Source organism: Bactrocera oleae, chromosome 6 (genome assembly GCF_042242935.1).
Source record: "Bactrocera oleae isolate idBacOlea1 chromosome 6, idBacOlea1, whole genome shotgun sequence".
In the NCBI taxonomy this organism is placed as follows: domain Eukaryota; kingdom Metazoa; phylum Arthropoda; class Insecta; order Diptera; family Tephritidae; genus Bactrocera; species Bactrocera oleae.
The window spans coordinates 40,079,768-40,096,660 of NC_091540.1; the positions used below are offsets into that span (position 1 = coordinate 40,079,768).

The 16,893-nt window shown below is 36.8% G+C and overlaps 1 protein-coding gene and 1 long non-coding RNA gene across 2 annotated transcripts; one reads left to right on the forward strand and one right to left on the reverse strand.

Annotated features, from left to right (window-relative positions):
• Positions 1–2,407: 2,407 nt before the first annotated feature.
• LOC138857922 (uncharacterized) lies at positions 2,408–2,993 on the reverse strand. Its single transcript, XR_011397136.1, has 2 exons — positions 2,754–2,993; positions 2,408–2,674 (listed from the first exon to the last, which is right to left on the reverse strand). It is a non-coding gene; the product is annotated as an uncharacterized lncRNA (long non-coding RNA).
• Positions 2,994–10,480: 7,487 nt separating this feature from the next.
• On the forward strand, positions 10,481–12,751 carry LOC106616935 (putative uncharacterized protein DDB_G0277255). The gene has a single exon (XM_036365812.2). The coding sequence runs from the start codon at positions 10,861–10,863 to the stop codon at positions 12,151–12,153; it is 1,293 nt and encodes a 430-aa protein (XP_036221705.2). The 5' UTR covers positions 10,481–10,860; the 3' UTR covers positions 12,154–12,751.
• The last annotated feature ends 4,142 nt before the right edge of the window (positions 12,752–16,893 follow it).

The following is a 16,893-nucleotide window of genomic DNA, read 5'->3' on the forward strand; positions in this document are numbered from 1 at the left end:
CAGACCTTCTCAGTAGATATTTCGAGAACTAAAACCAACTTAAAACAGAAGACGAATTTCACTTAGGTTGGTATTAAATCAAGCACAAGAACGAAAACATAACTGCCTAAGTTCACATTCTCGGTTATTTAGTCATCATATATCATATCATCATATAAACTATCAAGTGTCGTTACATTCAGAATGATACGCGCATAAACGATACATATCTTCACGCTAAAAGCTGTATTTATCTAAATTTAGAATTCACTCATGAGAATCTTTCGATCTAAGTTATCCTTTCACAGTGCGCAGAGTTTTGTTTAGTCAGGTGAAAAGATTAATAAAGAAATCCAAGACACACATCTCACTAGACACATACGGGCAAACATACTTGGAACGAGCAGCTCTCGGATCTCTGCCATCCTTTTCAGTTGACCAAATCAACACCATTAATGAAAACTGTAGGTAGCGACACAATAGTCCGTACGTGTGCAAATCGTGTCGGAATATATATGTTTGTGTGTGCGTCTTAAATGTTTAGCAACACTGGAAATCCAACTCGTTGACGCTTCGCATCGCAAACTCAGCGGAGAGGATGATTGTTGGCATTTGCGCTTGCGATTGCAATGTGACCACATTGTTGTAATTAAACGGAAGAAAATACACACAATAATAACCGCAAACTGAACGCATCATCATCACAGCTGACTGCTTGCAATTTCTAGCATTTCTCTTTCATTCTTTTTTGTTGTGGCTGCTTTTCATTTCGCTGACTTTTACTTTGGCGTGCAGACGTTGATAGTTTATGATTCCTGATGCATTGCTAAAGCACACTTGCAACCGCACGCACACTTCAACCCCAAGTGCTGCACTCGTTCCAAAAACGTGACCACAGTCACATGGACCATTTTATTTGTTTTAACAACGTCAGTGCCCCAGCGTTGCCATCAAGTTTACTCACACACTTACGTAGTTGCGAAATCTAATTTGGCTCGTAAAGAAATTATTTACCGCATGTAGGTGGAGCAGGACCAGATATCAGCGTGTACTAGCGATGACGAGATCAATTATATATGGACATTAGAGACTTACTTAGGAAAAATAGTATATGGTCCAAATGCGAGAATAACTTACAATAACAAAGGTCCCATATCTCGTATTGACAGATCGCCGACTGATGATGCGTGATATAGCTGAACAATAGGAACTCAATAGAAAAATTTCGGCGCGATGGGTGCAACGCTTACTCACTTCGGGCAAAAAGCGAATCAGAAAGTCCGCTTCAAAGCAGGCACATCGCGCTGCTAAAGCATCAGCAACGTTTCGTGATCGTCAACAAAAATATATTCCAATGCACAGCCGAAACAGTGGTCTTCATCCGGCGAACCGGTCCCCGTTTTCAAGGATTCCCAAAGCGATATCGACTACAAGGAGAAGAGCTAAGCAAAGGGTTGAATTAGACTGCCAACTGTTGCCTCAACCATGGTGTACATCAACTTTAGCCCTGAGCAACATCCTTTTATTTCCAAACTGTCAAAACTCATACATAATTTTAAGAAATAAAATGCCAAATTTACGTATGTTTTTATTATCGTAACGCTATAGCACCCACTAATTTGGTTTAGTAGAATTTTAATCATTCTTAGTTTTTATGAGTTTCGCAAAGCATCACGTATTATACAGCTATTGCTGCTCTGCAGCTCACTTGCGGTTAAATGGAAACATTGATAAACAAATTTGTCGAATTTGGTGTGTTGATAAACCACAAGCCATTGTTGAGGCGTTGTTACAACCTCAAAAAGTCACTGTTTGGTGTGCTCTATGGGCAGAGGAATCATTGGTCCATATTCCTTCCAAAATGAAGACGACCATAATGTTGCAGTCAATGGAGAACACTATAGAGCCATGACTAAGGACTTTTTCGTGCCTTAAATGAATGCTACATGCCACGCGTAAGCGCATTATTTCGAGTCGTGGGCCTGTGGCGCGACCTCCAAGATCGTACGATTTAACAACGCTGGACTATTTTTGTGGGATTATGTGAAGTATCTTGTCTACGCAGATAAGTCCGATCCGATTGACGCCGCGGCACGTTCTTGCTGACTTACGGTCCCAGTTGCTGCAAAAAATGGTCGAATTGGCCTCTCGGCTGGATTTTATTCGAACCAGTTGCGGTCACTTGCCCGAAATTATATTTAAATGATCTATTTATTGAATTCTTGGCTAAAATAACGCCCTTTATATCGATATATCTTATTTTAGGTGTGAATTTTGGCAAGGGTAACCTAAGATACGAATGGAGGAAGGAACTTACATGCCTACCATAAAGCTGAATAAATCACTTTTTGCAACAGCAATGGTTTGCTTACCTTTAATCTTCACTGAAAACTTGAAAACTTTACATATAATCAAAATAAATAAGACATTTACAACTTCACTTCACATATAATTTAATCAAATATCTTCAAAATAAAAACGGTGCGATACTGAATGAGCCAAAGCCGTAGCCATAAGAGTAACCAAAGGGATATGGATTGACCGGGTAAATCGGTGGTAGTGGTGGCGTTTCCTGATAATACGGTGAGCCAAAGTGTGGGGGATAATACGGACCACGGTATGCAAAACCAGCTGTAACGACGGGCACAGCAAGGGCCAGCTCAATGGCACATAGAAGGCCAAAAAACAACAATATCTGTAAAATATACTTTATTTAATTATTAAAAGCATTTAATATTGACTTCAACACTATAAAACACTTTAAGCTTACTTACCAATTGCATCAAGGCACGCATTTTAAACTTCACGCAGCGACGGCGCTTTTATACTCGAGGCTCTCAGCTGGTTGCACCATTGGTCAGGCCCATGCAGATGAGTAAGAAGGAAAACAAGAAATTTGCTGCGTTTAAATTTAACTTGTTATATATGCGTATGTTTATCTTTGTAATTGAACAATTGGCTCCCAATGTGCTGTTGTCTTATGGAACTCGTTTTTAGTGCCGATTTCGTTTGAAACTCTCTTGCATGGGATATTTTCGTTATGGCAGTCTGCGCTACCTCATGATCAAGTACTTAGCCTTGAACTTTATACATATACAAGTATGTAAGTAGTATTTAACAGAGTGCAAAACAATTAAATTTAAGGAAGTTGTAACAGTAATGTGCAATAAAAAGTTATTCAAATGCACTAAAATTTTGGTTACTGGTTATTATTATCAAAGATGAATTTATTTTTAGCAAAAAACGATAAATTCAGTTGAAAGCGTACTTATATGTTTTAGTGTGAATACAAAGAAAGTTGGGAAGGAAATTAGACTTCGTTATTAGTTGAAGTAGTGAATCAGTTGCTTATCTTTAATATCAAATTATAGCCTAAGATATCATAATTTATGTACTTCCTTGGCGCAAAATAAACGCTTAATAATAATCTATATCCGCCCTTCGGCTCGCAAACGAAGTAAGCTTTTGCTGCTTTCGGATATATAATATATACACAACATATTGTTCAACAATCGTTGATCCGACTTCAAACAAACATATGCTTGTAGTTTGTTAAACAATTAATTGAAAATTGCTTTTTATATTTTCGAAACATGTTGCTACAAAGTTTAACCGTTTTGTACCTAACAGTCGTTTGTAAAACCCAAAACTTATCAAGATAAATATAGGTTACATATGTATATAAATGATCAGGAGGACGAGACAATTTGAAAGTCTTCCGACTGTGCAATAACTAGAGTAAAATTGTTATATCGTGATAAAACTTGATACTCATATTCTTTGGCACCATAAAAGATTCGGTATTGTAGATAAAGAGAATCGGACTATTGACATGCCCGCAAAATGCCGTAAATCGAAATACTATCAAAACCTTAGCTCTAAATAAAGATAAAAACCTGTACTTGGGTACAAAGGATTGCAGGGAGGAGGGTACCTGTGAGCAGAAAATTTTTAAATGCATCAGAGAAATAAATTTTTTAACCCGAGATGGTAGTGAAGGGCTTCTTAGGAATCGGTATCAAAATTGGACAATGACCATGCCGATCTTTAGGAAAAAACTATATGTCCGATTTCAACAAAATTCGCTGCATGACAACATTATTTCGATTTTGTTATGTTGCACTGTGAAAATAAGTGAAATGGGCTAACAACCCCGCCTACTCACGTCCAGAAATAATCGAATTCAAATTTCTGGACTTTTCAGGTTCCCAGACTCCGTAGTGGTCCTCCGTGCCTTAAGCTATCGTTTTACCGAAAATATCGGTAAAACTCTGAGATATATTATTGAAATTTCGAGGAAAACAAGTCGACCCTTAGCCCGCATGTACCCCATATACGAATTTTAGGCTTTCGGTGTAATTTATTGTGTATATATCAATGTGTCAATATGTAAGATGTCTTAGCAAAATTAAGTAAACGTATACTATTTTATATAACAAACAATAGCTCAATCCACAAAATATGTGAAATTGGTTTACGAATTATGCCAACTCCCTATAACCTAAGTATATTAATTTTCTATTTTATTATATTATTCTAGTAGACTTTATATCGAATATTTTGGAGGACCCCACAAAATGAAATAACAAAATAATTTTTTAACTTCCCGCTAAGAAAATTGAAAATTTTCTAAAAATCGGGAAGATATTGGTTTCACCCCATTTTGCAAAAATCGAGTTCTCAACAGATCTCGACGTTTTGAGGGTCGAGGAAACTTCCCCGAACATTTCTACGATGATGTCCGTATGTCTGTATGTATGTGTGGATGTATGAGTGTGTGTGTATGTGACCCTCTTATAACTTTTAAACGGCTCAACCGATTTGAATAAACTAAACGGCATTCCAAAGGGTTTCATTGCACTTGAACTTCGTGTGAGTTCGGACCCAATCGGACCAGTAGATTTTGAGAAATCTCAAAAATAAAAATTTTGAAAAATCGTTTTTTTTTTCGAATTTCTACCAAACGACTTGACCGATCAACACCAAAAACTAATCAGTTCTAAACCTTGAAGAAACACATCGTTTGCCGCAAACCGGGTCGAAATCGGTTGATTTACTTGCGAGATATCGAAGAGCTCAAAAGCAGTGAAAAAAGCGAAATTTGAACGTTAGCGTATGAAATTAGAGGAAAGTTGCAGGGATGGCCCTTGAGGCCAACCGTTTTCCACATTTTTTAGTTAATCCATCAGAATATTCGAAAATTTAGTGACCTGAAATATATTGCGGTTTTCTCGTTAAATAGCAATATTGATTTTGAGCGTCATTTCCGGAGACGACGTAAAAAATTTTAAAAACTCTCATAAAATACAAATTTCGACGAATTTCTAGTATATATTGGTTAGTCACACAAAATTGTCTCTCACTTAACTCCCTAAAGCAAAGAGGCTTAATTCAAACAGGTACTTTCTGTTTGACCCAAAGTTCCTTATCACTGCCATTTTAGAAAAATATATTTAGTACCAAAATATATGGTATATACAATTTCTGAACATTTCTTTTTTGACGTCAAATTTGGAACAATTATTTTATGACTTATGCCACATATTGTCCTCTTTCTTTATTTTAATTCACCCCCCACCTCTTTCTCTGTGGAATACTTATATACGTAATAACGGTCGTAAATATTTATATCCAGAATCACAATAATATGACACCCGACACCAAAGGCCCAAGTTGACCATGCAGCTAATCAATAGGTCCCTGTACCTAACCGTATATAAAGTGTTTCCACAAAAATTTAAAAATTATTTACCGCAAGAACAATATGTACAATGAAAACCAGTCTCATATGTAAAACCGTGACTAACTGCAAGCGCTCACACATCGGAGCACACCACCTTTCCTCGATATGCAAATATAAAATACGTGTGCCATACGCATGTATGTATGTATGTGCGCGTATAGAAATGCGCCGCTAGAAAAATGTGACAGCATTCATAATCAAAACTGCGGCACGTTGCCAGCAACGCACGCTCTGTATTTGCATAAAACGGATATTTATTTGTTCGCATTTTATTGGAAAAACAAATATTTACATATTTACGCTAAGTTACGAAAGTGGCTTTCATTTCGTTGTTTAAAAATAGCCACAGGCGATCTAAAAATATTGTCGAAGTACTCGGGCGACTGATTTTCTGATATGCTAATGATTCAATGGAAATCTGTGTCTGTTGCATATCTCTTGCCGGAATATTCATTGTAGCAAGCGACCTGCTTGTGAAAATATATGTGTATGTGTATATTGATTTGTGTTGCTCTGTATGGACACCTTGTGCGCTCAAGCTTTGCTAATTAAGTTTATCGCAAAAGATTTCCGCGCAGATAATTGAAATTTTCTTGTTTACTTATTATACGCCAATTGGGTTTGTTCTTAGAAAAGAGATATTGCACGATTTTGCTAGTTTATTGTTGTGATGATAGTTATATATAATTAAAATTGTAGAGAAGTGAATGCGCGTGATGCCTATTAAGGTTAAAAACATTTACGTTTTGACTGGCATGGCTAAATCAATGCTAATCAGTTATGTATATAAATTATAAGGTCTCCGAAGCTTCCTGCTTGTTGCTACAAACTGTGTATATTAAACTCTGTTCAGGGTATAATTGAAAAAGTCGAAAAAATAAATAAAAATTCACCGATGTCTTGCATCAGTCATGAAATAGAGGTAAATAAACGTATAAATATAATCGAAACCAATACAACGTAAATAAATTTTAAAAGGTAAGGAAGACCAAAGTTCGGGTGCAGCCAAACATTATAAGCTCTCACAGTTCGCAAAAACTATTATAAGGAATATTTCAAGGTTATGACATATGAATTCTAAGCTCGTTATTGGACGAAAATGTGCATTGGTTTCATTTGAACTTCATTAAAATATGTATCTGTATTTATTTGAGATATAGTATATAAAAAAACCCGGTTGGGTAAAGGTTTTGAATGTTCTCTCACTTTTGGCAGCGAATTACATTATGTTATCAAAAATTTCTCGTTTCCTTTTACTGTTATATCTCCTTCATCGCCCCATATATGTACGTACCTATACTGCATAATGCAAAATGAAAGAGAAGAAATCTATTGTGACGACGATCTATCCGATATAAAATCAACTTGAAACACTGATGACTTCATATATGGTATATGGGTCTATAAAAGGTTTGGAGCGATTTCGACCGTTTTTAGATAAGAATTGTCATGTTTGAGGCTCTATATAGGTAGTATTTTAACCAATTTTCTTCATCATTATAATCATTTCGATTATATTCTGTAACTCATAAACTGAGATCAGATGAACAAAACTATAGTACTCTGTGTAACATGTTGCGCTGTCGAAAGTTCTAGTCGTAAACTGGTATTACTCCTTTCTTGTATTGACGTTTCCATTACAAAGCTTTGAAAGCATGTATATATATGTACGCGAACACGATTCCTTAACACGTTTGTCTAACACGAGTTGTATTGCTGCTTCTGACGGATAAAAAAATTGTGTTCGCCCACGAAATGGTTCATTTAAAGTCAATGGCGAATGAAAAGTGCTTAGGTGGAAAATGCACACATATGAAAGTTGAGTTGTGGATACGTTTGAACATGTGTCGTTACATGAATCACCTGCAGCGGTATATTCGGACTACGGATCATAATAGAGAATTGTTACTAATATACTTTTTTGGTGAACATAGATTTAGGTAAATTAGTAAACTTAGAAAATAAATTTTTTCGCTTCAAATAATTTTATACCTCGGCGACTTCTTTTCAGCAGTCATTCTTTTAAGGTTTGTAAACAGTCAGAAATAATTCACTGTAGAAAAAAGTGCCATTATTTTTAATTATAATTTGTATGAAGTGTCTATGTAAAATAGTCGATAACAGAATAGAAGTGGTCGCCCTCGTGCGATTCGAACCAATTCAGCCTTAAAAACTGGACGCGAACGCATTCGCGGAAACCGAATTAGAAAACAGAATGGGTTTATCGACCAGATCAATGTCAAGACTTATTGGAGATGATCTCTACATTAAAGCCTACCGTCGGTCAACTGGTAATCCTCTGACAGCGCGCTTAAAGCAAATTAGCCTAAACAGATGTAGGCAGCTGGAAGGCCACTGAAGAAGGCACGTGGTTAACGACCATGGAAGTATCCTTTTACAGACAAAAAAATGTTCAAACTTGAAGAAGCTAAAGAACCGAAACGTCAAAGCTCCGTAAAAACTTGCAAAGACGCAAACAGTGTTATTCCAAAGGTCTCCATTCAGCTGTTGTAATGGTGTGGTGAAGAGACTTTTGTAAAGGTGTTACTTTTTTTCACTTCTGTGTTAAAAAGGCGTTAAAACTGAGAGAAGAGTGTAGGATGTTTCAGAAAGCGTGGTAAAAAAGTTAAGCAATACCCTCTTTGATGGAAAGCATTGGATCTTCCAGCAAAATTCTGCTAGAGCACAAAAAGCAAAACCTACCCAGCAGTGGCTTAAAATCTATTTCTGGTTTCATAGCAGCAGATAATTAGTCCAAATATGTCCAAATTTGAACTATTGAACTACATTTTTAGTTACAGTTGGAGAACATGGTCTGTCGAATAATCCACAGAAATTTGGATAGTCGCGAACGATGATTGTTTCGAGCGGCGTCGTCACTACCAATACTAGAGTAAGTACACAATTATTGACTATTTTTATTGACATGTCACCAGGTGAATTATTCGAATGTGAGCTTACGCGGCGCGAACATTACATAAAGCTTTCAAAAACTCTATTATTCGTTATTGTTACCCATCTCAAACGATCACATTTTACGGTCATATAAAGTAATTGTCAGGATATCTTGATGTTTTCGCTCGCCTCTGAAAGATGTCCACTGGGTCCATCGCCGATGCTCTTATGGCTTTTAACGGAATTCTGTAAACAAATTAAAAATGGTTGTTTTATCTAGTCAAGAGTCATTAACCCTATTTTTGGTATCAGCAGCCTTATTTCACAAAAGAAAAATAATATTTAATTAACAGGTAAATTTATCTTTATCCAGTTCTTTTAAAATATGAAAACAATTTTCGGACAACTGTGTGGTTTATGTACGTGTATTTTGCATCGAAAGTCTAACTGACAAATATAAGGATTCAATTCAAGTGATTCTTAGAAGTGAGGCTTATTTTCTCTCACATAAAACTCAAACGAGACTACACACTATTTACAAGAAGAATGCTCGGAATGGACACAGAGAGAAATTATAATGAAATCGATTGTCTTAATAATCTTAATTACTTATCTTGTTACTAAGAAATATAAATATATATCTGTGCTGTAAACAGATAAGCAGCGCATCATCTGCAAACATTTTTTTTTTCGAAACGTTCTTCACTTTTGAAAAAATGTTTTATAATAACTCTAGGTTCTAATTAATTGGATTGCCTGAAAAAGTGTCTGCAAAAGTTGCCAGCCAAGCCAGCATCGACCATATACTTGCTGTGCATCACATGGCTGCAACAACGTCAGAAATCGTGCAATGTAAACAAAGAGAAAACAAAATAAATAACGAAATTACCATACGAGTTTGAAAAGTTTGTGCCAATTGCCAATCTTAGTTTTTAAATACTAAAAATTCCTAAGTGACGCACGAACTCACGTGGAACGGCCGATCAAAACAAGCGGAAATGCAACGAAGTGAAGGTGTAAAACTGGCTTAGCCGCACACCGGCAAAGTTCGCCTGACGGAAAACAATAGCGCCGTCAAGAGTCACGTTGTCTACACTTGCACACCTCGAAACAATTGGGCGACACCGTACTTGTATCGCAGACAAGAGCGTGAGTGTCGCACAGACCAATCAATGACCGCAGTCACGCTGTCAAGTAATGGAGGTTTGTTAGCACATAATTGCATAGTTGGTAGCCAGCACTTCTGCTAGGTCGCGTGTTAAGTCAAACTACCGCACCGTAGTCGCCAAAACCTGGTAGAGCACCAGCAGTGAATGCAGCAACACCTATGCACTATTGTGCATCGGATAAGGCACGCGTCTTACACGGCTGTGTGCCATGTATGGCACTGCGAGCAAACATAATGGAATTCGTTTGGAAAATGTGGGCTTGTCAATTTACGGCCATGCTGACTGCTGGCGTTTAGAAAAATTCACATTACGCGCTCAGAGACGCTGCGCAAAGTGTCAAATGAGTTGAGGTCCAACATGTGATGTGTGCAACAGCGAACGTGAGGCTGCATTAGGCAATCGTAAATACTAAAGTACGATCCTTAAGAGTTCCGCATACGAAGGCTAACAATACGGCAACAAAACATATGTGAGCGCAAAGTTCACGAACACTTGTTGCTTTGTCTCAAAGCTCGTCGGCACGCTCGTCGCTTGTCATAGACGAAGCTTGAATGCCTTCGAAACTTTCTATACGAAAGTGTGCAGTGTAGTTGTTATTGTTACGATTGACTGGCTTGCAGGCTGGCAGCGAAGGTTGTATACGACGCAAATAAGCTTCGCTCCAGCGTTGGCCAACGCAACGAAGTGGCGGCAATGAGGACCAACACGAACGTGTCCCTGAGGCAGTTGGTGTATAAAAAGGCTGCTCATTGCTGGTAACGGGCATATGTTCGTCGCGCTTCGAAGCTGAAATATCTCAGTGAAAATTGCGGAATATACTTGACAAAAGCAAAACCGTTGATATTTGTTTTGTTTCCAAATAATAAATCAAAATAAGCATTTGGAAAAAAGTGCAAGTGTCACCAGAAAACCAAAAACTCCTTAAGCGAATTTGGATTAAAAATATAACAAAAACTTTTAAAGACAAGAAATAAAGTGTCTGAAAATTTTGTTTCTAACAAAACCAAAGAACTGTTAAAATCTTTAAAAGAAAACTGAAAAAGTGTTACAAGCTAAACACAAAACAAACTCATAATGGATAATTTAACTCCGCAAAAACTCAACAAACCAACAACATCATCTTCCAGCAGCACTTCCAACTCATCAGTGTTCGTTGCAAAAAATACCACAGCCTTACCCGTACACGTCACACACAAATCCGTTTCCTACTCATCCACATCCTCCTCGAGCGACAGCAAAATGTCCAAAACAAAATTAACACGCGATCAAAAGACAACGCGCGGTTTTCTCAATTGCATCGGCAAGCATTTAGGTTGTCCCTTCCTACAACAAAATTCGCGTCATCTACCACAACAGCAACTCCAGCGTTACATCTATAACAGCCAAGACGATTTGCCCAGCTCCTCCACAGACTCGTTCTCGCTCAGCTATGAACGTGGCTCACACACTGGCTTTCACCTCACCGGCTCCAGCATTGATCTCACTTGCGGTGATCTCAATGACTTTGCACCGCAATCGAAAACCCAGAAATATCACCAGCAACATGCCTCACACAATACACTCTCCTCCTCGGCGTACAGTGGCTCCTCGTGTTCACCAGCATTCTGTTCGTTTGACGTTGATTGTTTGGTGGACATCTACAACGGTGATGTTGATGCAGATGGCGAAGAAGATGTGTCTATCTCGCTGAAAATGTACCAGCAACAGCAGCAGCACAACAGCTCCAATAATAATGTGGCGCATAGTTGCAGTTCCGGCCACAATACCGATACAAATAGCAGCGATGACGATGATGAATGCTCCACACATGAGGAATGCTGTGAACAAAAGCAGAAGCGTAAGTGTCTGAAGCACGAAGCACAACAACATCACCAGCAAACGCATCAGCAGCACCATGACCAACAAAAAGAGCACACAACAACACATAAGCGTCTGCACCTAAGTCGGCTATCAATCGCCTCCTCAGTGACACGCATGTTGAACCATTTCGCAAGCAGCACGTCGATGAGGTCTCTGTCATGCAGCAGTACACCACTGCGCTGCTTCAAGGATGCTAAACCGAAGGAGGCTGATGACGCAGCTTCGCATCTGAATGCCAGGAATAAGAATGAGCACAAGAAGCACAGCTTGCCGAATACGTCGTCATCGTCGGCATCGTCCAACGGTAGCCGTAGCAGCAGCAGTGGCAGCAGTAGCAGCGGCGGCGGTGGCGGCAAAAGCAGCAACAGCGTTAGCGCCAAGAAGAAGGAAAAGAAGCAGCAGAGCATATTGCGGCCGCCAGTGCATTATGTCTACACGAAGGGCATGTCCGGCCTCTACTCGCGTGTGCCGCGCTACACCGTCTGCTCGCCATATGCAATGCATTAGGGTGGCGTTAGGTGGCGTTGGTTAAGCGTATGGAAATGTGAGATCTATGTATGTAAATGAAATATGCATATATACACTATATATGTATACAAACTCAGACGTATCGAAAAAGAGGCTGACTATCTAAGTATTATAGTTCGTAGAGATTTGTAGCTTTGGAGAAGTTAAACTTACTTCCAAATAACAACAGCAAAAGACTTGTAATATAATAACAGAAAAAAATAATACCGTTAAGTGTACATGAGCGATTAGTTTAACCTTTAGTTACTTGTAAGCGTCTAAGTATAAGCTCGAAAGAATTAGGTTTGGTTTAAAAAACAAAAGACGTAATAATGGAAATCGCAATGCCTCGAGTCTAATGATTTGAAATGTATGAAGAATGTAAACCATAATGTATATATAGATGTACACCAAACACCTAGTGGGTGTGTTGTTGTCGGTTGAGTAAACTCAATGTAAAACTTTGCAAATTTCTTCCATTCAAAGCTGCATATTTTTTCTAAACAAAAGCGGTAAAACGAAATAAAATTAAAACTAAAAATTTTATTCAAAAAGCACTGAAAAGTTCAAAAATTTCTTCCATTACTACAAGGAAAAGTATTCAACTATCAAATAGTTTAAAAATCTATGTATTATCAATTATTCTAAATAATTTTAAATTATATTTTTTTAATTATTTATAGAAATTAATATGTAGAAAAATTTTTAGTATAAGTCAAATTAAATAACTACACTATTTATTTTAGCTACTTCACATTATATTTGAATAAATGCTATATTTCTGAAAAATAAAAATACCTCTCCATTCATTCTTTACTGAAAGGCATTCATTTAGGAGCCCATATTGTCAACTGCGAACAAACAAGCCAATGGAGTTAGCTGTGTTTAAAAAGCAATGAGAAAAAGCTGATTTAACTTTTTGTGTTAAAAACGTATACATTTCTGCATTTCTCACTTCCATTTTATTTCTTTTACAAAAAGAGTAACCCAATTTTTATTCGAATACAACAATAACTACGAGGAAACAAATAAATTCGAATAATGAAGCTGGTAAAACTTTTTTTCAGTTGAAAGCAAAGAAAATTACCATTTATGGACCAAAGTTTAAAGTTAAACATTTTGAAGGCTACTACCGTAATATTAAAAATTTAAACACTTTACTTAAGATTTTCTGGCAATTTTTTTAAAATAAATTACTTCTAATATTCGGGTTGTAAAAAGGCTCACTAATTACTCAAACTTTCCATACTTCCATAAAGGACCTTGGTAAAAGAATTATACAATTTTGTTCAAACCTGACCTCAAACTCACTTAAGATATGGATTAAAGAGTTTTTTTGCCATGCTTCATGCGTTTATAATACTTTTTTTTAGGAAAACAAACCTCGAAATCGTCTAAACTATCAAGAACAAAATTATTATAAACTCTTAGCAACATACTTTCGGGATGATGCTGAGGATGATGATGCAAAATATTGTACTATTATAAATAAAATAAATAGTATTACGAGTAAAAAAAGCTAAGTCCACGCGTACATTCCACAGTCTTACAACTTGCCAGAATCCAAGCCGGGGAAATACCTTCAGGTGTTGGCAAAACTTTATTTTAAAAATATTGTGATAAATTCAACATTTATTGTTCGACGAAACTGAATGGATTACAATCAAATTCGTATCTCATAAATTTATATTACAGCTCAAAGACTCCCCGTCAGCGAAAATTATATTAAAATCATTTTAAAATAAGATAACATATATGTGATATAAAATTAACCAAATAGGTTAGATTTAATATATTGCGTTGGTGGTGTAAGGTGGTGTAGGTCATATTCAGCGCTAAAATATTAAAGTAATAATCTTTGTTAGAGTAACGGAATATATGTAGTATAATATAATTTCACAAGTTTTCAGCTTTGAAATATAGTACATTCAGTATTAGACGTTCGAATAATTTTGCTAAGATATTTTACATATTAACCGATACATGCGGTATAAAGTCAGCTGGAATTTCGAACATTTTTCTATTAGATATTGGGACTAAGGGATATATTGATTCGATTCAATCCAGTAGTGACCAACAGGCATACTATTATCAGAAAATGATACCCTTCGAATTTCTGTAACATATCTCACAGATTGACCGATATTTTCGATAAAAAGTTCCCAATAAGAACTGGGGTCCACATATCTGAGGGCTTGAATAGTTGTAGTCTGATTTGGACAAATTTTGGTCACAAGGTGGCGCACTTCAAATGTAATAATCGTGCGAAGTTTTACCGGGTTATATTTATTGGTGCTTGATTTGTATACTGGAAAGATCAGATGGAATTTAAAATTGTGTTATATGGAACATAGGTCTAGTTGCAGTCCGATTTCACCCATTTTTGCAATATTCTGTTATATGAGGTGTGGGCGTGGTTATCATTCGAATTCACCCTTTTTCATACTGTCGATGAGAGTGCTAAAAATATTTGTCCTGAGTGTATTTGGTTATTATAGTTTAGGAAATTTGCATATCACACATATAATAGCGTGTAGGGCCAAGGTCACTTTTTCAAAACGTTGTAAACCGCAGATGCTCCTCCCTCATGCCATTCATTATACCGAATAACAGTATCTTATTATGGAGCTTAGTTATGACAATTTTTGGTTTTTCAATTAATGGCGTTTTGTGGGTGTGGTAATGGTTCGATTGAGACCATCGACACTCAGTATTAGGTGATACAAACAACCGTTAGAAGAATGAAACTATTATACCCTGTAGCAACATGTTGGAAGAGTATAAAAATTTTGATTTAATATTGGGTTAAGCTCAGCGAATTGCAACAGTCTACATGCAACTAAAAAAGCTTTTCGCAGCGAATTTTCTGAAACCTCTACATTACGCTCATGCTCTGCTCCGCGCTCTTTTCGCTCGCACCATCGCACCGCATGCGCACACAGCACTTGCATTTGTTGTGGGAACACTTTGCCTCGCATAGAGTACAATTTTAAAAATGAAAACACAGTACGTCATCGACAACAACAACTGTATAGAATATGTTTACTAACCGACACACTCCAATGACACACAATTTTAGCAATTGATAGCCACATTCATTCCGAATGCAATGCACTTGTGAAGGACTTGCTGTCGACCTTATTTACCTTTTTCGATCCAATATAGCGCAGATAATGTATGACGACAAAAATTTCCTTGCCACCGTAATGACAACTATTTGACAGTGTCGTACGCACTCGTATAACCTTTGGTGGCATAGATTTTGAATATTGCCCAGACCGGTTGTGGGTCCACAAATGGTGTTTCTCCGCTGTTTTGAAGGTTCTCGCCATTTCGTTTCGATTGTGTGCCGCTTATACTATTAATGTATATAAATATATATATATTTAGGTATAGGTATATGTAAAGTATGTATATGTATTCGAGTAGATACGGTATTGAAGCTGAAAATAGTAGCCATATACATGTGACCTTTACCCGACTACTGCTAAAGTGAATGCCAAATTGGCATACATATGAAAGGGAATTTACATGGACATATTCATGGTATAAAAGTATTTTCAGAATTCCGCATCTAAGGTCCTCTTTGACGTAATACTTTGAACTTCTGTAGCGCATCGTAAGGCAGTTTGGCGAATTTAAATCATTATGAGCTGCTTGTTGAGAGGACATTTTTGCTCATTCCGTCTCCGAGGTGCTTATAGTAATGAAGAGCATTAATAATTCAAACCATTGTTAATTAGAAGGTGTGTGTTCTGGATTAACCAACAACGAATTTTTTGTTATGCCAAACTGAAAATTAAACAAGTAAGAAAAGTCTCATCAAACATTTTATAGAGCCGGCCATTGTTATCAGATGTTGCAAAACTTTATCATAAAACGTGTTCCGATTAGAATCATATTTGGTATATTATTAACTTATATCATAGGTCATAGACTCACTTAGTTCAGTTACTACGTGTCCGCGATTACTTATATCGAAATCAATCTCAAATGGGATGTAAAATGTATATATGTAATATAAAATCAAACAAAGACATTAAATTTAATATATTGGATGTATGAGAAAAAAGTTTAGGGATATGAGGATTAGGCTAAGGTCTAAACCAATTCGATTCAACACTAAGGCACATTATTCTTTTAAAAATCTACTAAATTTTATTAAAATATTCAAACAAATGTCCATGTTTTGCAAATTTTCTGCCTACATATGCCATTCTCTACTACGATCTCCTTTACTAAGTTGATGTTTTGTATTCTTCTTTGGAGCTTATTAGTTAGTTCTTAGTTATATCATTTTATAGATTTTCAATTAATACTGTAGGCATACTGTGGGCGTGGCAATTATTCGATTCCGCCCATCTGCAATAACAACCTCCCTTAGGAGCCAAGAAATATGTGTGAAGTTATCGCTTGTACGGTCAACATAACTGTATATCTATCACGAATAGCGTTAGCTGTTACAAACAACTATTATACTCTCTATTGCAACATGTTGCGAGCATAACAATAGGTTTTAATAGGCACATAGCCTAAAAGAAATTTTGAAAAAATTGCAGTTATTTTTCCATAGTTTCATTTTAACTCGATTCAACTTTTTTAACCCGTTTGAAAAATGCGTTTTATGGAAGTATGCCGAGTAAGTGTACCCCTAAATAATTGGGTCGGGCTGAGCCCTGTGACCGGTCTGTCCTTCTCCATATAGTTGATGAGAACAGATATTGTGAATCGCATTAAAAG

Bases quoted from the DNA above. Each gene is read 5' to 3' on its own strand.
- LOC106616935 (XM_036365812.2), top strand. From the start codon at position 10,861: ATGGATAATTTAACTCCGCAAAAACTCAACAAACCAACAACATCATCT.